Here is a 20507-nt window from a genome sequence, read left to right as displayed (position 1 = left end):
GGGGACGGCACCGGGACTCGTGGCGCCGGTGGGTGCCAGGACGGGGACGGCACCGGGACTCGTGGCGCCGGTGGGTGCCAGGACAGGGACAGCACCGGGACTCGTGGCGCCGGTGGGTGCCGGCATGGGGATGGCACGGGGACTCGTGGCACCGGTGCGTGGCAGCGCAGGGATGGCACACGGACTCGTGGCGGCGTGGCGAGGCCGATGGCGCAAGGACTCGCGGCACCGGCGTGTGCTGGCATGGGGACGGCACGGGGACTCATGGCACCGGTGCACACTGGCGCAGCGAGGCCGATGGCGCAAGGACTCGTGGCGCCGGTGCGTGCCGGTGTGGCGAGGCCGATGGTGCAAGGACATGTGCAGCCAGCGCGTGCTGGCACAAGGGCGGCACGAGGACTCGTGGCACCGGTGCAGACCGGCACGGGGAGGCCGGTGCAAGGATGTGTGGCACCGGTGCAGACCGGCACGGGGAGGCCGATGGCGCGAGGACGCGTGGCCCCGGTGCAGACCGGCACGGGGAGGCCGATGGCGCGAGGACGCGTGGCACCAGCGTGCGCCGGCACAGGGATGGTGCGAGGACTCATGGCACTGGTGCACACCAGCACGGGGATGGCACGAGGACGCGTGGCACTGGTGCATGCCGGCACAGAGAGACCGATGGTGCAAGGACGCGTGGCACCGGTGCGCGCCGGGGCGGTGCCGGTGCGAGGAGCCGCGACGCCGGTGTCCGTTGGCGTGGGGACCCCGTGGGGTCCCCCCGCCCCCGGCTGGGACCCTCCCTTTATTTATTGCCCCGATAATTTATGTTAATTTATTGGCGGGGGCGGGGCCAGCCCCGGTAATTAAAGCCCCCCCCCCGCCCCGCTGTAATTAAAGGGGGCGTCGAGGGGGGGTCTCCTCCACGTGGTCACGGGTCCGTAGCAACCGTCGCCAGGGCCCGCCCTCCCTCCTGATTGGAGGAGCCCGAGGGCGCGGGGCCGCGCGCGGCGGGGGGCGGGTCCTGGAGGCGGAGCGAGCCCAGGGCCCCCAGCGGGGGGCGGAGCCTCCGCGTCAGCGCCAGCAGCCGGGCCCGATCCTGGGGGGGGGGGGGCGGGCACGGGGTTTGCACGGGGCTTGCACGGGGTTTGTGCAGGTTTGCACAAGGGGTTGCACAAGGGGTTGCATGGGGTTTGCACAAGGGTTTGCATGGGGTTTGCACGAGGGGCTCGCACAATGGCTTGCACGAGGGTTTACACGACGGTCTGCCTGAGGGGCTCGCACGGGGCTTGCACCGGGGTTTGCATGAGGGGCTTGCACAAAGGTTTGCACAAGAGGCTCGCACAAGGGTTTGCACGGGGGTTTGCACAAGGGCTCGCACGGGGGTTTGCACAAGAGGCTCGCACAAGGGTTTGCACGGGGGCCGGCATGAGGGTTTGCAGAAGGGTTTGCGCGGGGGTTTGCACGAGGGCCCTGCACAGGGGGCTCGCACCCGGGTTTGCACGAGGGTGTCGCACCAGGCCCTCGCACGAGGGCTCGCACGAGGGCCCCGCCGCCGCTCACCTCCCGCAGCTGCTCCAGCTCCTCCAGCAGCGCGGGTGGGGCCGGGGGGGGGCCCGGCTCCGTCTGCGTCCAGGCGTCGCGGCGGGGCCCCCCCTGCGCCAAGGCCTCCCCCTCCTCCTCCTCCTCCTCCTCCTCCTCCTCTGCGGGGAGCCGGGGTCAGGCTCACAGGGGCGGGTGGGGTGGGGGGGGTACTGGGAGCACTGGGAGCTCACCTGAGCGGGGGGGGCTCCTGCGCTCGGCCTCCGCCAGCCCCTTGCACTTGCAGAGCTGGGGGGAGAGGGGGGTCGGGGGGGGGGTTGGGGGTCCCCCTGGGGTTTGGGGGGCCCCTGAGGGGGTTTGGGGGGCCCCTGGGGGGTTGGGGGCCCCTGGGGGGGTCCCCGGGTTTGGGGGGGGGGGGTGTCACTCACGAAGCCGTTGCACGCGTGGCAGAGGGCGGCTTTCTCGTGCAAACGGTGCGAGAGCTCCCTGGGGGGGCAGGGGGGCGTCAGGGACCCCAACCCCCCCAGCCGCCCCCCTCATCCCTTGTGTCCCCCCCCCCCCAGTTTTGGGGTGCCAGGCGCCCGGGGGCTCCCCCCTCCCCATTTTTGGGGGGCTCACCCCTCCTGCTCCTCCGGCTCGGGGGTCCCGGGGGGTCTGGCCGGGGGCTCCGCTTTGGGGGGGCCCCACTCGCCGTCCCTGGGCGTTTTGTCGGGCAGGGGGGGCTGGAGGGGGCAGGGTCAGGGGGGTCCCCCTGCTGCCCCCCCCGTTCCCCCCCCCCCGTGCCCCTCACCAGGGCCTTGGGGCCGTGGGGCTCGCGGGCGTGCGAGAGCTCGTACAGCTCCTCCTCGGTGTGCGAGGTGTCCAGGGAGAGCTGGGGGCGGCAGGGGCACGGCCCCTCGCACCCCCCGCACCCCCTGCACCCCCGCACCCCCCCGCACCCCCTGCACCCCCCTGCACCTCCCTGCACCCCCTGCACCCCCGCACCTCCCTGCACCCCCGCACCCCCCTGCACCTCCCTGCACCCCCCTGCACACCCCTTGCACCCCCACCCCTTGCACACCCACCCTTGCACCCTCACCCCTTGCACCCCCACCACTTGCACCCCACCCCTTGCACCCCCATCCCTTGCACACCCACCCTTGCACCCCCACCCCTTGCACCCCCACCCCTTGCACCCCACCCCTTGCACCCCCATCCTTTGCACCCCCATCCTTTGCACCCCACCCCTTGCACCCCCATCCCTTGCACACCCACCCTTGCACCCCCATCCCTTGCACCCTCACCCCTTGCACCCCCACCCCTTGCACCCCCATCCCTTGCACACCCACCCTTGCACCCTCACCCCTTGCACACCCACCCTTGCACCCCCACCCCTTGCACCCCACCCCTTGCACCCTTGCATCCCATCCCGTGCACCCCCGCCCTTTGCGCCCCCCCGCCCCGGCCCCCGCCTCACGGCCAGCAGGCGCAGGAGCTGGGGGTCGGCGCGGAAGGGGGGCGCGAGGCGCTGCAGCGCCCGCAGGTCGAGCGCGTGCTGGTAGAGGCCGTGCAGCTTGGGCAGGTTGAGGCGGCCGCCGGGCAGGTGCCCGGGCAGCGCCGCGTCCAGCGCCGCCAGGTCCTTCAGGTGCACGGCCAGCAGCGGCAGCCGGAACCCCCGGCACGCCCCGAAGGCCCGCCGGTACGCCCCGAAGTTGCCCTGCGCCGACACCAGCTCCGCCATCGCCCCCAAGGCCTGCGGGCGCCATGGCGGTGCTCCCAGTGCCGCCCCGTGCCGCCCGGCGCGGGCCAGCGCAGCCCGCCGCAGCCCGCCGCAGCCCGCCGTGCTCCCCAGTGTGTCCCAGTGCCGCCCAGTGCAGCCCGCTGTAGCCTGCTGCAGCCCGCCGTGCTCCCCAGTGTGTCCCAGTGCCGCCCAGTGCAGCCTGCTGCAACCTGCTGCAGCCCGCTGTGCTCCCCAGGGGTCCCCAGTGCTGCCCAGTGCCACCCGGCACGGGCCAGTGCAGCCCAGTGCAGCCCGCTGCAGCCCGCCATGCTCCCCAGTGTGTCCCAGTGCCGCCCAGTGCAGCCCGCAGCAGCCTGCTGCAGCCCGCCATGCTCCCCAGTGCTGCCCAGCGCAGGCCAGTGCAGCCTGCTGCAGCCCGCCGTGCTCCCCAGGGGTCCCCAGTGCTGCCCAGTGCAGCCGGCTGCAGCCTGCTGCAGGCTGCTGCATCCTGCCATGCTCCCCAGTCCCTCCCAGTGCATCCCAGTGCCGCCCAGTGCAGCCCACTACATCCTGCCGCGTTTACCCAGTGCATCCCAGTGCCGCCCACTGCAGCCCACTGCAGCCTGCTGCAGCCCACTGCATCCCACCATGCTCCCCAGGGCTCCCCAGTCCCTCCCAGTGCCACCCAGTGCTGTCCAGTACAGCCCACTGCAACCCCTGCAGTGCTCCCCATGTCCCCAGGGACCCCCAGTGCATTCCAGTGCCCTCCCAGTTCCTCCCAGTGCCCCCCCCAGTTCCTCCCATTGTATCCCAGTACCTCCCTGGACCCTCCCAGTGCCCCCTAGGATCCTTCCAGTGCATCCCAGTCGCCCCCAGTGCCCTCCCAACCTCTCCCAGTGCATCCCAGTGCCCCCCCCAGTCCCTCCCAGTGCATCCCAGTCCCTCCCAGTGCCCCCCCAGTCTCTCCCAGTGCCCCCCCAGTCCTTCCCAGTGCCCCCCAGTCCCTCCCAGTGCATCCCAGTCTCTCCCGGTGCATCCCAGTGTACCCCCAGTCCCTCCCAGTGCATCCCAGTCCCTCCCAGTGCCCCCCCATTCCCTCCCAGTCCCTCCCAGTGCCCCCCCAGTCCCTCCCAGTGCATCCCAGTCCCTCCCAGCGCCCCCACCTTGGCCACCTCGGGGGGCAGCAGGGCCTGGGTGTCCTTCAGGCGGGAGATGGAGCTGTGGCAGAGCCCCCCCACCACCGCCATCAGCGTGTTGAAGTTCTGCAGCTCCCGCAGCTCCTGCGGGGACCCGGGCGCCCGGCTGAGCGGCACGGACGCCCCCGGCACCCCGAGACCCCCGGCACCCCACCCTGCCACCCCCGGCACCCCCGAGACCCCCGGCACCCCTCTGCACACCCCCCTGCCCCTTGCACCTCCCTTTACTCCTTGCACCCCTCTTGTGCCCCTTTGCACCCCGCTGTGCCCCTTTGCAGCCCCCCCGTGCCCCTCTGCACCCCCCATACCCCTCTGCACTCCCCCTGCCCCTTTGCCCCCCTTTGCACCCCCCTTTGCACCCCTCCTTTGCCCCTTGTGCCCCTCTGCTCCCCCCCATACCCCTTTGCACCCCCCTTGTGCCCCCTGCACCCCCCCATACCCCTTTTCCCCCCCTTTGCCCCCCCGATACCCCCTTTGCACCCCCCCATACCCCATCTGCACCCCCTCACCCCCCTCGCCCCCCGCCCCACCTGGGTGATGCGGGTCAGCTTGGCCACCACCTCGGCGCGCTGGGGGGCCGTGGGGCGGCTCAGCACCATCAGCCGCACCCACCGGCAGACCCCGTTGCAGAGGGCCACGGCGCGCTCCAGGGCGGGGGTCCCCTGCGCGCCCCCCCGCTGCACGTACCGCCGGCAGTCCTGGCCCTGCGCCGCGCGTCAGGGCCCGCCGAGCCCCGGCGGCACCCCTCGGCACCCCTCGGCACCCCACGGCACCCCACGGCACCCCTCGGCACCCCTCAGCACCCCTCGGCACCCCACGGCTCCCCACAGCCGTGCACGGCACCCCTCGGCACCCCACGGCACCCCACAGCTGTGCACAGCAGCCCTCGGCACCCCTCGGCACCCCTCAGCACCCCTCGGCACCCCACGGCACCCCACAGCCGTGCACGGCACCCCTCGGCACCCCACAGCACCCCTCGGCACCCCACGGCACCCCACAGCTGTGCACGGCAGCCCTCGGCACCCCTTGGCACCCCACAGCACCCCTCGGCACCCCACGGCACCCCACGACACCCCACAGCCGTGCACGGCAGCCCTCGGCACCCCTCGGCACCCCACAGCACCCCTCGGCACCCCTCGGCACCCCACGGCCATGCACTGCACCCCCCAGCACCCCTCGGCACCCCACGGCACCCCACGGCCATGCACTGCACCCCCCAGCACCCCTCGGCACCCCACGGCACCCCACGGCCGTGCACGGCACCCCTCGGCACCCCACAGCCATGCATTGCACCCCCCCAGCACCCCACGGCCGTGCGCAGCCCCCATGGCCATGCACTGCACCCCCCAGCACCCCACAGCACCCCTCGGCACCCCACAGCACCCCTCGGCACCCCTCGGCACCCCCCAGCCGTGCACGGCACCCCTCGGCACCCCTCGGCACCCCACGGCCATGCATTGCACCCCCCCAGCACCCCACGGCCGTGCACAGCCCCCCATGGCCATGCACTGCACCCCCCCAGCACCCCACAGCACCCCTCGGCACCCCACGGCACCCCACGGCCGTGCACGGCACCCCTTGGCACCCCCGGCCCCCCGGGCGCACCGAGAGGCGGCAGAAGGCGCGGTGCTCCAGGCCGCTGAGGTGCCGCGCCAGCTCCCCCGCCTCCAGGTGGTCGAAGAGCAGCGAGACCTTGCGCTTGGGGGGCCCGGGGGGCGCGGGGGGGCCCCGGGGCCGCGGGGGGCTCAGCCGGCCCGGCCGCGGGCACGGCCTGCGCACACGGGGCTGCGGGCGCCGGCACACGCGTGTGCGCGGCCCCAGGCACCTCCCTCACACGCGTGTGCGCGGCCCCAGACACGCGTGTGCGCGGCCCCGGGCACCTCCCACCCATGCGTGTGCACAGGCCCAGGCACCTCCCTCACACGCGTGTGCACAGCCCCGGGCACCTCCCACCCATGCGTGTGCGCAGCACCGGGCACCTCCCTCACACGCGTGTGCGCAGCCCCAGGCACCTCCCACCCATGCGTGTGCGCAGCCCCGGGCCCCTCCCTCGCACACGTGTGCACAGCCCCAGGCGCATCCCAGCCACGTGTGTGTGCAAGCCCCAGCCACCGCCCTCACACGCGTGTGCGCAGCCCCAGGCGCCTCCCTCGCACACGTGTGCACAGCCCCGGGCACCTCCCACCCACGCGTGTGTGCAAGCCCAGGCACCTCCCTCACACGCGTGTGCACGGCCCCAGACACGCGTGTGCGCAGCCCCAGCCACCACCCTCACACGCGCGTGCGCGGCCCCAGCCCCGCGTGTGCGCGGCCCCGGGCACGCGCGCCCGTGCAAAGGCCCCACAGACAGCCCGCTCGCGGCCGCGCGCAGCTGGGGCACGCGCTCGTGCGCAGCCCCCGCGCAACCCCTGCACGCGCCCGTGCGCGGCCCCCGTGCCCGGCCCCGCTCCCCCGCGCGCCTGCGTGCCGCTTACAGGTGGCCGACGTCCAGCAGCCGAGCGTGGCCCTCGTGGCCCTCGTGGCCCTCGCGGCCCCCGCGCAGCGCCGCCCGCCGCAGCTCGCCCAGCGCCTCGGCCAGCGCCGGCTCCAGCCGAAAGGCCTCGGGGTAGTGGGTGACCCAGTGCCTGCGGGGGGACCCCCCCCCCCAGCCGGGGGACACGGGGGGACAAGGGGGGGGACACGGGATGAAGGGTGGGGACGTGGGATGGGGACGTGGGGACACGGGATGGGGACAGGGGATGGGGACACGGGGTGCGGGATGGGGACATGGGATGGGGACACGGGATGCGGGATGGGGACACGGGATGTGGCCATGGAGATGCGGGATGTGAGATGCAGGATGGGGACATGGGCTTGGGGGGACACGGGATGCAGAAGGGGGACACGGGATGGGGACAGGGGATGGGGACATGGGGTGCAGGATGGGGACACGGGATGCGGGATGGGGACACGGGATGGGGCCATGGAGATGCGGGATGTGAGATGCAGGATGGGGACATGGGCTTGGGGGGACACGGGATGCAGAAGGGGGACACGGGATGGGGACAGGGGATGGGGACATGGGGTGCAGAAAAGGGGCCATGGGATGGGGACATTGGATGTGGGATGGGGACACGGGCTGGGGACACGGGATGCAGAAGGGGGACACGGGATGGGGACATGGGATGCAGAAGGGGGACACCATGGGATGGGGACACCATGGGATGGGGACACAGGATGGGGACACGGGATGGGGACATGGGATGGGGGGACACGGGATGCAGAAGGGGGACACCATGGGATGGGGACACCATGGGATGGGGACACGGGCTGGGGACACGGGATGGGGACATGGGATGCAGAAGGGGGACACCATGGGATGGGGACACCATGGGATGGGGACACGGGATGCAGGATGGGGCCCAGGGGAGGACGTGGGCTGCAGAGCGGAGGGGACACGGGATGGGGGTGGCAGCCCCCGGGGGGGGACGCGGCCGCCCCTCACCGGACGAAGAGGCAGACGCGGAGCGCCCGCTCCTCCCGCCCGTCCCGCATGGCCTCCTGGTAGGTGGCTGCCGGTTAAGGACCCTGGCCTGGGACGGACCCCCCGCGTGCCCCCGCGTCCCCCCGCGTCCCCCGCGCCCCCCGCGTCCCCCGGCCCGGCAGGATATAGGGCGAGGAGGCGCTGGGCCAGCTCGGCCGAGGGCACGACCCAGCCGTGCACCGTCAAGGTCATGTCCACCGTGTACTCCCCCCGCCGCAGCCGCCCGTCCAGGTCTGCGGGCGAAGCCACCGTCACCCACGGGTGCCACCGGGCGGGGGGGGAGGTACCCGCTGGGACGTGGCACCCGGGGGATGCTGTGGCCGGGGGGACGTGGCACCCGGGGGACGTGGCACCCAGGGGACGTGGCACCCAGGGACATGGTACCCGGGGGATGTGGCACCCATGGGATGTGGCACCTGGGGGACGTGGCACCCAGGGGACGTGGCACCCGGGGGACGTGGGACCCAGGGGACGTGGCACCCGGGGGACGTGGCACCCAGGGGACGTGGCACCCAGGGAATGTGGCACCCAGGGGCATGGTACCCGGGGGACGTGGCACCCAGGGGACGTGGTACCCAGGGGATGTGGCACCCAGGGGATGTGGTACCCGGGGGACGTGGCACCCAGGGGACGTGGGACCCAGGGGACGTGGCACCCAGGGGACGTGGCACCCAGGGACATGGTACCCAGGGGATGTGGCACCCAGGGGATGTGGTACCCGGGGGACGTGGCACCCAGGGGACATGGCACCCAGGGGACGTGGTACCCAGGGGACATGGCACCCAGGGACATGGTACCCAGGGGACGTGGCACCCGGGGGATGCTGTGGCCAGGGGGACGTGGTACCCAGAGGATGCTGTGGCACCCAGGGGCTGTGGCACCCAGGGGACACCATGCCCAGGGGGATGTGGCATCCAGGGGATGCTGTGGCCAGGAGCCATGGCACCCAGGAGCCGTGGCACCCAGGGGCCGTGGCTCGCGCGGCCGTGGCAGCGGGGCCGTGGCAGCGGGGCGGCGGTGCCCGCTGGCCGGGCGCTCACCGAAGGCGTCGAGGCAGCGCTCCAGCAGCTGGTCGAGGCTGCAGGCCTGCGGCAGCTCCCCCAGGCCGGCGTTGGCCATGGCCTGGCCGATCTCCCGCGGCGTGGGGCACGTCAGCCGCCGCCGTGGCCGCCGGGCCGGGGCCCCCCCGGGGGGCTTCCTGCGGCGCCCCCGAGCCCCGCTCAGCCGGGACCCCCGCCCGCCGTGGGGCTGGCCCCACGGGTGGCCCCGGCCACGGCCCCCCTCCGCGCCGTGGCACTTCCCCTCCCGGCCCCTCTTGCCCAACGCTCTTCCGGGGGAGCCCCACGGGGACCCAGTTAGGGACAAGGACTGGTCCCAGTTGGGGTACTGGGGGGGGCACCGCCTGGTCCCAGTTTGGGGCAAGGCTGGTCCCAGTCGGGGGGTGAGACCGGTCCCAGTTGCAGGGGGCGCAGAGCTGCTCGTATTGGAGGACGGAGCCTGGTCCCAGCTTGGGAGGGGAACCGGTCCCAGTTGGGGGGTAGAGCTGGTCCCAGTTGGGGGGGGTGGCAGAGGAGGCGACGGGGAGGGGGCACAGCCCGGCCCCAGTTTGAGGCAGAGCCTGGTCCTGGTTTGGGGGGCTGAGACGGCGCCCCAAAGGCGGAGGGGGCGCAGCCTGGTGGGGAGGGGACGCCGGGGCCGGGGCCGGGGCCGGGGCCGGGGCGCGCACCCACCTCTTGCTCTCCCTGGGGTCCATGGCGGGGGGCTCGGGCCGGGGCGGGGGGCAGCGGGGCCCCCGGGGCTGAGGCGGAGAGGAACTCGTTACGCGGATGAGGGTGAAAAAGGAACTGCGGGGCGGGTGATGTCAGGCCGGACGGGGCGCGTGTCACCCAGCGCCCGCCGACGGGGAGGGGACCCGGCCGCCCGCGCTCCCCACCCCCCGCCGGGCTGGGGACCCCCCCCGGGCACCCCCAGCCCCCCAACGCCCCCCCCGTGTCCCTCCTGGGGACCTCCGTGGCATGGGGACGGCCGTGCCGTGGTCGCCTCGATGCCGTGGGTTCCTGTGCCGTGGGCCACCGTGTCGTGGGGTCCCCGTGCCGTGGGGTCCCCGTGCCATGGGGTCCCTGTGCCGTGGGCCACCGTGTTGTGGGGTCCCCGTGCTGTGGGGGTCCCTGTGCCGTGGGCCACCGTGTCGTGGGGTCCCCGTGCCGTGGGGTCCCCGTGCCATGGGGGTCCCTGTGCCGTGGGCCACTGTGCCGTGGGGTCCCCGTGCTGTGGGGTCCCCATGCCATGGGGGTCCCCGTGCCGTGGGGTCCCTGTGCCGTGGGGTCCCCGTGCCGTGGGGTCCCCATGCCATGGGGTCCCTGTGCCGTGGGCCACCGTGCTGTGGGGTCCCCGTGCCGTGGGGTCCCTGTGCCGTGGGGTCCCCATGCCATGGGGTCCCTGTGCCGTGGGCCACCGTGCTGTGGGGTCCCCGTGCCGTGGGGTCCCTGTGCCGTTGGCCACTGTGTCGTGGGGTCCCCGTGCTGTGGGCCACCGTGTTGTGGGGTCCCCGTGTCGTGGGGTCCTGTGCCGTGGGCCACCGTGCCATGCGGGTCCCTGTGCCATGCGGGTCCCTGTGCCATGCGGGTCCCCGTGCCGTGGGGTCCCTGTGCCGTGGGCCACTGTGTCACGGGGTCCCCGTGCCATGGGCCACCGTGTCGTGGGCCACCCCGATGCCGTGGGTCCCTGTGCTATGGGGGTCCCTGTGCCGCGGGTCCCCGTGCCGTGGGGGTCCCCGTGCCGTGGGGGTGCCCATGCTGTGGGGTCCCTTGTGCTACAGGGGTCCCCGTGCCGTGGGTAACCCCGATGCCGCGGGGGTCCCTGCACCGTGGGTCCCCCCGCTGCCGTGGTCGCCCCACCTGGGGGTCCCGGGGGGTCCTGTGGGGCCGCCCCCCCCCAGCATGGCCTGGGCCCCGGGGGGGAGGGGAGGGTCCGCCCCCCCCAGCTGCCCTCATTAGCGCGAGGGGTTAATTAGGGGCCGGTAGGGGCGGGGCCTGGCCTCCACCTGTCCCCAACTGGGCCGAACTGGGCCGAACTGGGCTTCCCCCCTCTGGGGAAATACGGGGGTCCGCGGGGGGGCCCCAGGCGTCCGGGCAGTGCCCCCCCCTTTTTCTTAAAGGTCCAGGCGCACCTCTATGGGCTGCGCCCCCCCCACTTCGGGGGGACCCCCCCGCCCCGGGCCGGTGCCTCAGTTTCCCCCCCGCCCCGGTCCCTCCCCCGTTACGTGGCGGCGGGGGCCGGGCCAGCGGCTCCGGGAGGCGGCGGAGCCCCGCGGCGCCGGGACACGGGCAGCGGCACCCACCCGGGACCGGCACCCACCCGGGACCCGCACCCACCGGTGGCCGGGGCGGGGGGGCACCGAGCCGCGACCGGCACCCACGGGCGACCGGCACCCACCGGTGACCGGCACCCACTGTTGACCAGCACCCACTGGTGGCCAGTCCCCGGCACCCACTGGTGACCGGTCCCCGGCACCCGCAGCCATGGCTGAGGCCGACGGCGAGGACGATGTCCAGTTCCTGCGGACGGTGAGTGGGGGATACTGGGGGAACTGGGAGGGGATACTGGGAGGACTGGGCTGGGGATACTGGGGGAACGGGGAGGAGATACTGGGGGGACAGGGCTCAGGGAACTGGGGCAACTGGGAGGAGATACTGGGGGGATAAGGCTCAGGGAACTGGGAGGAGATACTGGGGGACAAGGCTCAGGGAACTGGGGGAACTGGGAGGAGGTACTGGGGGGATAGGGGTCAGGAACTGGGAGGAGGTACTGGGGGGATAGGGCTCAGGGAACTGGGGGAACTGGGAGGAGGTACTGGGGGGATAGGGCTCAGGAACTGGGGGAACTGGGAGGAGATACTGGGGGGATAGGGCTCAGGGAACCGGGGGGGGCACCGGGGAGCTGGGAATGGGATAACTGGGAGATACTGGGGGGACAGCACTGGAGACACTGGGGAGATAGGGCTGGGGGAACTGGTGTGGGGCCATTGGGGAGACTGGGGGGCACTGGGGAGCTGGGAATGCGGGAATTGAGAGGTACTGGGGGAGAGCCAGGGGGGTCAGGGGATACTGGGGGGCTCAGATCTGGGGGACGGGGGACACTGGAGGGACAGGGCTGGGGATACTGGAGGAACTGGGGGCTCTGGGAACTGGGGGGACTGGGGAGAGGGGAATGGGAGAGCTGGGAGATACTGGGGGAGAGCTAGGGGGGTCTGGGGATACTGGGAGGATCGAATCTGGTGAACTGGGAGGACTGGGGGGAACTGGGAGCACTGGGGGGGGTAAGCGAGGACTGGGAGGGGCTGCTTGGGGGGGACCAGCCTGAACTGGGAACACTGGGAGGGACTGGGGTGCAAGGGGTGGGTGGGTGTGCAACACCCCCCCGGGGCCGCGTGCGCTCCCAAAAAAGCAACGCGCAAAGCCGGGGGGGGGAGGGGGGGAGCAGCTGCTTGGGGGGGGAGGGGGAAACCAGATCCCCCCGGGGGGGAGGGGCAGGGCGCCTGGGTCCCCCCAGCCCGGGGGGGGTGGGATGGGAGGGGGGAGGTGACCCAGTTCCTTCCCTTGTCCCAGTTCCTCCCAGTTTGTCCTCAAAACTGGGCTGGGACCCCCCCGGGGGGGGGAGAGTTGCCGTTAATAACCGCCCCCCCCCCCCGGAGCCCGGTACAAATCGGGGGGGGTCAAGGGCGAGGCCGTGTCCTTGGGGGGGACGACACCCCTGGGGGGGGGGTCGGGCCCGTGGGAAATGCTGAGCTCAGCAGATTTCGGCTGGGGAGGGGGATTTGCCCCCCCTCTCCCCCCCCCAGGGGAAACTGAGGCAGGGCCCCCCCCCGGGCCCCCCCCCCCCCCCCCAGCTGCCCCCGCCGCCCCGGGCCCCCCCGGGGGGGGGCGGATTCCTCCCGCGGGCCGGGGATGCCAGCGAGCCGGCGGGGGGGCAGCGGGGTCCCCGGGGGGCGCCCAGGGGTCCTGGCCCCCCCTATAGACCCCATTGGGGTTGAGGGGGGGCACCCAGGGGTCTTGTCCCCCCCCATAGACCCCATTGGGGTTGGGGGGGCACCCAGGGGTCCTGGCCCCCATATAGGACCCTTGGTTTTGGGGGGGGCACCCAGGGGTCTTGTCCATCCGTCCCACTCCCCCCTGGGTTTTGGGGGGTCCCTCAGGGCCGGGGTCCCCCCTTGGCCCCCGAGCTTTGCCGGGGGGGTGCCGGGGTGCTGAGGGTCCCGGTGCCCCCCAGGAGGACGAGGTGGTCCTGCAGTGCACCAGCACCCTGCTGAAGGAGCAGCTGAAGCTCTGCCTGGCGGCCGAGGGCTTCGGCAACCGCCTCTGCTCCCTGGAGCCCACCTCCAACGCCCAGGTCAGGGGTCCCGGGGGTCCCCAGAGCCCAGCGCCCAGGTCAGGGGGTCCCAGGGGTCCCCAGTACCCACCGCCAATGCCCGGGTCAGGGGTCCCGGGGGGTCCCCAGAGCCCAACACCCAGGTCAGGGGTCCCGGGGGTCCTGGGGGGTCCCCAGAGCCCAACGCCCAGGTCAGGGGGTCCCAGGGGTCCCCAGAGCCCAACGCCCAGGTCGGGGGGTCCTGGGGGGTCCCCAGAGCCCAGCGCCCAGGTCAGGGGTCCAGGGAGTCCCGGGGGGTCCCCAGAGCCCAGCGCCCAGGTCAGGGGTCCGGGGGGTCCCCAGAGCCCAACGCCCAGGTCAGGGGGTCCCGGGGGTGCCCAGTGCCCACCGCCAATGCCCAAGGTCACGGGGGGACACGGTGGGGCTGGCGTTGGTGGCCAGGGAGGTGTGGGGACACCCCGTGGCACCTGGGATGGGGACATGGGGACACCCAGTTGCAGCCGGTATGGGGACGGGGGGGACCCCACTATCACCTGGTATGGGGACATGGGGACCCCCCATCACCTGGCATGGGGACATGGGGGACAGGGAATGTGGGACACCCACTACTGCTGGCCGTGGGGGATGTGGGGACACCCCAGAGCACCCGGTATGGTGACACGGGGACGCCCTATAGCACCAAACACGGGGACATGGGGACGTCCTATAGCACCGGGCATGGGGACAGCCTATAGCACCCGGTATGGTGACATGGGGACACCCTATAGCACCTGGCACGGGGACGTGGGGCACCTGATACCCCCTGGCATAAGGACATGGGGGACATCGGACACCCCCCGCCCACTGGCAGGGGACATTGGACACCCCATATCCCATGGCAGGGGGACGTGGGGACCCTAGCACCCCCTCGCAGGGGGCCACCCCGTCTTCCCTGACGTGGGGACCCCAGTGTTGCTGGGCAGGGGGACATGGGGACCCCCAGTATCACCTGGCAGGGGGACGTGGGGACCCCATTCTCTTCTGGCAGGGGGACATGGGGACACCCCGTACCCCATGGCACGGTGACCCCAGTGTCACCACGCAGGGGGACATGGGGCCCCCCAGCATCAGGTGTGGGGGACCCCAGTATCATCTGGGATGGGGCCATGGGGCCAGCCCTTACCCCATGGCGGGGGGACATCGGGGACCCCCATAGTCCCTGGCATGGGGACCCCAGTGCCACCTGGCCCGTGGCCGCGGTGGGTGGGGGTCCCCCTGACCCCCCGTGTCCCCCCAGAACGTCCCCCCCGACCTGGCCGTCTGCTGCTTCGTGCTGGAGCAGTCGCTGTCGGTGCGGGCGCTGCAGGAGATGCTGGCCAACAGCTCCGAGACGGGGGCCGAGGTGGGTCGGGGGGCTCCTGGGGGGGCTCCTGGGGGGGTCCCGGGGGGGTCCCGGGGGGCCCAGCCCCCCTTGACCCCCCCTCTTCTCTCTTCCCCCCTCGCCCACCCCAGGGGGTCGACCTGGACAAGTGGGTAGGTGCCACTGTGGTGCAGTGACCCCCTCCTCATCCTCACCTTCGGCCTCCTCCTCTGCACCCCAACCCCCCCCTCCCCGGTGTCCGGGGGGGCTCTGCCCCCCACCCCACCCCCCGCATGGACCCAGGCGTCCGGGTGTGCCCCCCCGACCCCCCACTCCGCATGGATCCCACCACAGACCCCCGGTGTGAGCGCGGGGCGTGCGGCGCACGAGGGCCCGGTGCGCAGCTCCGGCACGAGGGGCGTGCGATGCACGGGGGTACCCCGACACCCCCGGCACGAGGGGCGCGCGATGCACAGGGTGCACAACCCCGGCACGAGGGGTGCGCGATGCACAGGGTGCACAACCCCGCCACGAGAGGCGTGCGATGCACAGGGTGCACAACCCCGGCACGAGGGGCGTGCAATGCACAGGGTGCACAACTCTGGCATGAGGGGTGCGCGATGCACGGGGGTACCCCGGCACGAGGGGCGTGCGATGCACAGGGGCCTTGACGCCCCCAGCACGAGTGGCGTGCAATGCACGGAGGCCCTGACGCTGGCGGCACGAGGGGTGTGCAATGCACAGGGTACCCTGACATGGTTCTGGCACGAGGGCCGTGCATTGCACAGGGTGCACAGCTCTGGCACGCGGGGCGTGCAGCGCACAGGGTGCACAGCTTGGACACGAGGAGCGTGCAAGGCACGGGGTACCCCAGTATGGATCTCACGCGAGGGCTGTGCATTGCACGGGGTGCACAACTGCAGCACGAGGGGCGTGCAAGGCACAGGTCACCCCAACACGAGTCTTGCACAAGGGCTGTGCATTGCACAGGGTGCACAACTGCAGCACGAGGGGCGTGCAAGGCACAGGTCACCCCAACACGAGTCTTGCACAAGGGCTGTGCATTGCACAGGGTGCACAACTGCAGCACGAGGGGCGTGCAAGGCATGGGTCACCCCAACACGGGTCTTGCGCAAGGGCTGTGCATTGCACGGGGTGCGCAACTGCAGCACGAGGGCCGTGCATGGCACAGGTCACCCCACAGCCCAGGGGGGCTCGGGGGTCCCCGCTGACCCCCCCGTCCCCCCCAGTCGTCGCAGGGCGGGGGGCACCGGACGCTGCTCTACGGCCACGCCATCCTCCTGCGGCACTCCCACAGCGGCATGGTGAGTGGGGGCCCCCCCAAACCCCCCGGGACCCCCGAACCCCCCCGAGGTGTGGGGGGACCCCCGTAACGGAGTGTCCCCCCCCCCCAGTACCTGAGCTGCCTCACCACCTCCCGCTCCGTCACCGACAAACTGGCCTTCGACGTGGGGCTGCAGAAGGACGCGGCCGGTAAGGGGGGTCCGGGGGGTCCCTGAGGGGTTTGGGGGGGCTCTGAGGGGGTTGGGGGTGCCCTTGGGCTATGGGGGGAGGTCCCGATGGGCTGGGGGAGGTCCCCTGGGATTTGGGGGTCCCTATGGGCCTTGGGGGGTTGCAGGTTTGGGGGTCCCCCTGGGGAGGGTCCCCGGGGTTTGAGGCTCCTCCTGGGGGGGGTCCCCTGGGGTTTTGGGGTCCCTCGGGGGGATCCCTATAGGCATTGGGGGGTTGCAGGTTTGGGGGGTCCCTCTGGGGTTTGAGGGTCCCCCTAGGGGGGTACCTATGGGTCTTGGGGGGACTTGAGGGGTCCCCTGGGCTTTGGGGGTGCTCCTGGGGGGGTCCCTATGGGCATTGGGGAGTTGCAGGTTTGGGGGGGGTCCCCCTAGGGCGGTACCTATGAGACTTGGGGGGTCCCCTGGGGGGTCCCTAGGGGCCTTGGGGGTTGCAGGTTTGGAGGGGTCCCCCTGCGGGGGGGGGTCCCTGGGGTTTTGGGGTCCCCTGGAGGGTCCCTAGGAGCCTTGGGGGGCTGCAGGTTGGGGGTCCCCCCTGGGGTTTGGGGGCGCCCCCCTGACCGCCCCCGCAGGCGAGGCGTGCTGGTGGACCATGCACCCCGCGTCCAAGCAGCGCTCGGAGGGTGAGAAGGTGCGGGTGGGCGACGACCTGATCCTCGTCAGCGTCTCCTCCGAGCGCTACCTGGTACGGGGGCGCGTGCGGGTGTGCAAGGGCGCGCGGGGCACGGGGAGCTCCAGCGTGCGAGGGCCCTGTGCGTGCACGAGCGAGCGCGAGGGTGCATGGGGGAGCAGCAGCGTGCGAGGGCCCTGTGCATGCGTGAGTGAGCGCGAGGGTGCACGAGCGAGCAGCAGTGTGCAAGGGCCGTGTGCGTGCACAGGTGAGCAGCAGCGTGCAAGGGCCCTGTGTGTGCACGAGCGAGCGTGAGGGTGCATGGGTGAGCGACAGCGTGCGAGGGCCCTGTGCGTGTACGAGTGAGCAGCAGCGTGCAAGGGCTGTGTGCGTGCATGAGCAAGCACGAGGGTGCATGGGGGAGCAGCAGTGTGCAAGGGCCCTGTGCATGCACGAGCGAGCGTGAGGGTGCACGGGTGAGCAGCAGCCTGCAAGGGCCGTGTGTGTGCGCAAGCGAGCACCAGCGTGCAAGGACCCTGTGCGTGCACGAGCGAGTAAGGGCTGTGCGTGAGCACAAGCAAGGACCGGTGTGCGAGGATTGGGTGCGCACAAGCGCGCACCAGGGCGCAAGGGCTGGGTGTGTGCACAAGTGAGCACCAGTACACAAGGGCCACGTGTGTGCGTGAGGAAGCTCTAGTGTGCAAGGGCTGTGCGTGTGTGCGAGCAAGGACTGGTGTGCGAGGGCTGCGTGTGTGCAGAAGCGAGGATTGGCGTGCAAGGGCTGCGTGTGTGCGCGAGCAAGGACTGGCGTGCGAGGGCTGTGTGCGTGCACGAGCACAGCGTGTGAGGACTGGCTGTGCGTAAGCGAGCACCAGTGCACAAGGGCCGGGCGCATGCACGAGCGAGCACCAGCGTGCGAGGGCCGTGCGCGTGCCCAGGTGAGCACCGGTGCGTGCACGAGCAAGCTCCAGCGTGCGAGGGGCGTGCGAGCGTGCACCACCGAGCCCTGCTCTTCACCCCCGGGTTCCCCGTCCTCGTGCCAGCCCTCGCACGTGTGTTGGGGGTCCGTGCTTTGGGGGGGAGGGGGGTTGCAGACCCGGGTGCCTGGGTCCCCCCGTGCCACGCCCGTGCCACACCCGTGCCACGCCCGTGCCACGCCCGTCCCCAGCACCTCTCGACGGCGAGCGGGGAGCTGCAGGCGGACGCCTCCTTCATGCAAACCCTCTGGAACATGAACCCCATCTGCTCCGGCTCCGAGGAAGGTGGGCGCTGCGGGGGGACCCCGGGGTGGGGTGGGGGGGCGCCCGGCCGCCTGGGTCCCCCCCACCCTGACCCCCACCCCGGTGTCCCCAGGCTACGTGACGGGCGGCCACGTCATGCGCCTCTTCCACGGCCACATGGACGAGTGCCTGACCACCTCCGCGCCGGAGCAGGGCGAGGAGCGCAGGTGGGGGGCCCGGCCACCGGGGTCCCCGCTGGTTTGGGGTGGGGGGCGGCAGGGGGTCCCCTCGGGGTCCCCTGGGGGTCCCCCTCCCCCCCCCAGCCTGAGCGGCCTCGTCCCCGCAGCAGCGTGGTGAACTACGAGGGAGGAGGCGTCTGCACCCACGCCAGGTCCCTCTGGCGCCTGGAGCCCCTGCGCATCAGGTACGGGGGGCCCGGGGGTCCCTGGGCCGCGGCCGCCTGCGCGTTGGCCCGGGCTCCCTGGGCTGCGTCCCCGGTGGCCCCACGTCCCCGGGACCCATCCCTGCACTGTCCCCTGTGTCCCCACGTCCCCAGGACCCATCCCTGCATCCCTGGGACCCACCCCTGCATCCCTTTAACCCATCCCTGCATCCCAATGCTGCGGTCCTGTGTCCCTGTGACCCATCCCTGCATCCCGATGCTGCATCCCCTGTGTCCCCATGTCCCTAGGACCCATCCCTGCATCCCTGGGACCTATCCCTGCATCCCGATGCTGTGTCCCCACGTCCCTGGGACCCATCCCTGCATCCCTGGGACCCATCCCTGCATCCCTGCACTGTCCCCTGCGTCCCCACGTCCTCGGGACCCATCCCTGCATCACTGGGACCCATCCCTGCATCCCGATGCTGTGTCCCCGTGTCCCTGTGACCCATCCCTGCATCCCCACCCTGTGTCCCCCATGTCCCCACACCCCTGTGACCCATCCCTGCATCCCTGGGACCCATCCCTGCATCCCGATGCTGTCCCCCCCGTGTCCCCACGTCCCCGGCACCCGTCCCCGCATCCCCGCGCCGTGCCCCCCGGCCCCTGGTGACGCATCGTGTCCCCCCCAGCTGGAGCGGGAGCCACCTGAAGTGGGGCCAGCCCTTCCGCCTGCGGCACGTCACCACGGGCCGCTACCTGGCGCTGACGGAGGACAAGGGCCTGGCCGTGGTGGAGGCGGCCGCCGCCAACACCCGCGCCTCCGCCTTCTGCTTCCGCGCCTCCAAGGTGGGCGACGGGGACGGGGGGCTCCGGCCGGCGGGGGCACCCGGTCTCGGGGGGCGCGGGGTGGTCCGGGTGGCCCCAAGGGGTGGGGTGGCTCAGGTGCCCTGGGTGTTGGGGTGGCAGGAGGTCCCTGTCCTGTCCCCTTTTGGGTCCGCATCCTGGTCCCATCCCTGTGCCGGTCCCCATCCTGGTCCCCCTGCCTGTCCCAGTCCCTGTCCCGGTCCCATCCTGGTCCTCGTCCCCATTTGGGTCCCCATCCTGGTCCTGACCCCTTCCTGGTCCCCATCCGGGTGCCAATCCCTGTCCCTATCCCGGTCCCCGTGTGGATCCCAGTCCCTGTGCAGGTCCCTGTCCCCATCCCTGTCCCTGTGCACGGCCCTGTCCCCATCCCAGTCATCATCCCGGTCCCCGTGTGGATCCCTGTCCCCATCCAGTCCCTGTGCAGGTCCCTGTCCCCATCCCGGTCCCCATGTGGATCCCAGTCCCCATCCCAGTCCCTGTGCAGGTCCCTGTCCCCATCCCTGTCCCCATCTCGGTCCCCGTGTGGATCCTGGTTCCCGTCCCTGTCCCCCTGTGGGTCCCCGTCCCCCTGCGGGTCCCCTGACACCCCGATCCCCCCCGCAGGAGAAGCTGGAGGTGGTGGCCAAGCGGGACGTGGAGGGGATGGGGACCCCCGAGATCAAGTACGGGGAGTCCCTCTGCTTCGTGCAGCACGTGGCCAGCGGGCTCTGGCTCACCTACGCCGCCGCCGACACCAAGGCCATGCGCCTCGGGGTGCTCAAGAGGAAGGTGAGGGGCTCGGGGGCCGGGGTCTTTGGGGGTCTCCGAGAGGCACTAGGGTGTCTCCGGGGGTCTTTGGGGCATCTTTGGGGGTCTTGGGGGGTCTCCGAGAGGCACTAGGGTGACCCCAGGGGTCTCTGGGGCATCTTTGGGGGCTATGGGCTCTCTGGGGGCACTGGGGGGTTGCTGGGGGGCGCCGGTCCGGTCCCTGGGGGTGCCCCCCTCTCTGACCCCCCGTCCCCCCCAGGCCATCCTGCACCAGGAGGGGCACATGGACGACGCGCTCTCCCTCACCCGCTCCCAGCGCCAGGAATCACAGGCGGCGCGGATGGTCTACAGCACGGCCGGGCTCTACGGGCACTTCATCAGGTGGGGGGCCGTGGGGGGCTATGGGGGGCTGGGGGGGCTGGGGGGTGGGGTCATGGGGCTGGGGATGCTCTATAGGATGGCGGGGCTCTACGGGCACTTCATCGGGAATGGGGGGTCTGGGAGGGG

At 72.4% G+C, this 20507-nt stretch overlaps 2 protein-coding genes across 6 annotated transcripts in view; one reads left to right on the top strand and one right to left on the bottom strand.

The window, feature by feature from the left end:
• Positions 1-47: 47 nt before the first annotated feature.
• Positions 48-9794, bottom strand: RASGRP4 (RAS guanyl releasing protein 4). 4 transcript variants are annotated; one of them, XM_087729627.1, is made up of 15 exons: positions 9670-9794; positions 8980-9137; positions 8067-8172; positions 7901-7963; positions 6891-7040; positions 6022-6187; positions 4947-5120; positions 4384-4500; positions 2978-3253; positions 2312-2392; positions 2140-2243; positions 1950-2007; positions 1755-1809; positions 1543-1682; positions 48-1078 (listed from the first exon to the last, which is right to left on the bottom strand). In XM_087729627.1, exons 1-15 carry the CDS (start codon positions 9690-9692, stop codon positions 911-913), a joined length of 1839 nt encoding a protein of 612 aa, XP_087585753.1. In that variant the 5' UTR covers positions 9693-9794; the 3' UTR covers positions 48-910. The 4 variants fall into 4 exon arrangements, with proteins under 4 accessions (XP_087585753.1, XP_087585755.1, XP_087585752.1 ...); XM_087729629.1 differs by having other exon boundaries at positions 2978-3217; XM_087729626.1 differs by having other exon boundaries at positions 4384-4438.
• A 1592-nt stretch (positions 9795-11386) lies between these two features.
• The window catches only part of RYR1 (ryanodine receptor 1), a 61456-nt gene continuing 52335 nt past the window's right edge, over positions 11387-20507 (top strand). For both annotated transcript variants that reach the window (XM_087729613.1, XM_087729612.1), the window contains exons 1-12: positions 11387-11505; positions 13208-13327; positions 14583-14687; positions 15896-15970; positions 16061-16139; positions 16747-16859; positions 17953-18046; positions 18138-18231; positions 18354-18428; positions 19079-19235; positions 19857-20021; positions 20260-20381. In XM_087729613.1, the coding sequence (XP_087585739.1) occupies positions 11461-11505; positions 13208-13327; positions 14583-14687; positions 15896-15970; positions 16061-16139; positions 16747-16859; positions 17953-18046; positions 18138-18231; positions 18354-18428; positions 19079-19235; positions 19857-20021; positions 20260-20381 (1244 nt within the window). In that variant the 5' untranslated portion in view covers positions 11387-11460. The remainder of the gene's footprint in view (positions 11506-13207; positions 13328-14582; positions 14688-15895; positions 15971-16060; positions 16140-16746; positions 16860-17952; positions 18047-18137; positions 18232-18353; positions 18429-19078; positions 19236-19856; positions 20022-20259; positions 20382-20507) is intronic.

This window comes from Nipponia nippon, unplaced genomic scaffold (genome assembly GCF_047370975.1).
Source record: "Nipponia nippon isolate SJK-2023a ecotype South Korea unplaced genomic scaffold, ASM4737097v1 scaffold_46, whole genome shotgun sequence".
In the NCBI taxonomy this organism is placed as follows: Eukaryota; Metazoa; Chordata; class Aves; order Pelecaniformes; family Threskiornithidae; genus Nipponia; species Nipponia nippon.
This window is presented reverse-complemented; position numbering and strand designations above follow the sequence as displayed.

What these genes read in the sequence shown, in the direction of transcription:
- RASGRP4 (XM_087729626.1), bottom strand. Translation starts at nt 9,692, where the DNA reads ATGGACCCCAGGGAGAGCAAGAG. An exon ending in GCCCAGCGCCTCCTCGCCCT is followed by an intron (nt 7,964 to 8,066) that starts ATATCCTGCCGG and finishes ACCGGCAGCCAC; the next exon opens with CTACCAGGAGGCCATGCGGG. An exon ending in AGCTGACCCGCATCACCCAG is followed by an intron (nt 4,439 to 4,946) that starts GTGGGGCGGGGG and finishes GCTCTGCCACAG; the next exon opens with CTCCATCTCCCGCCTGAAGG.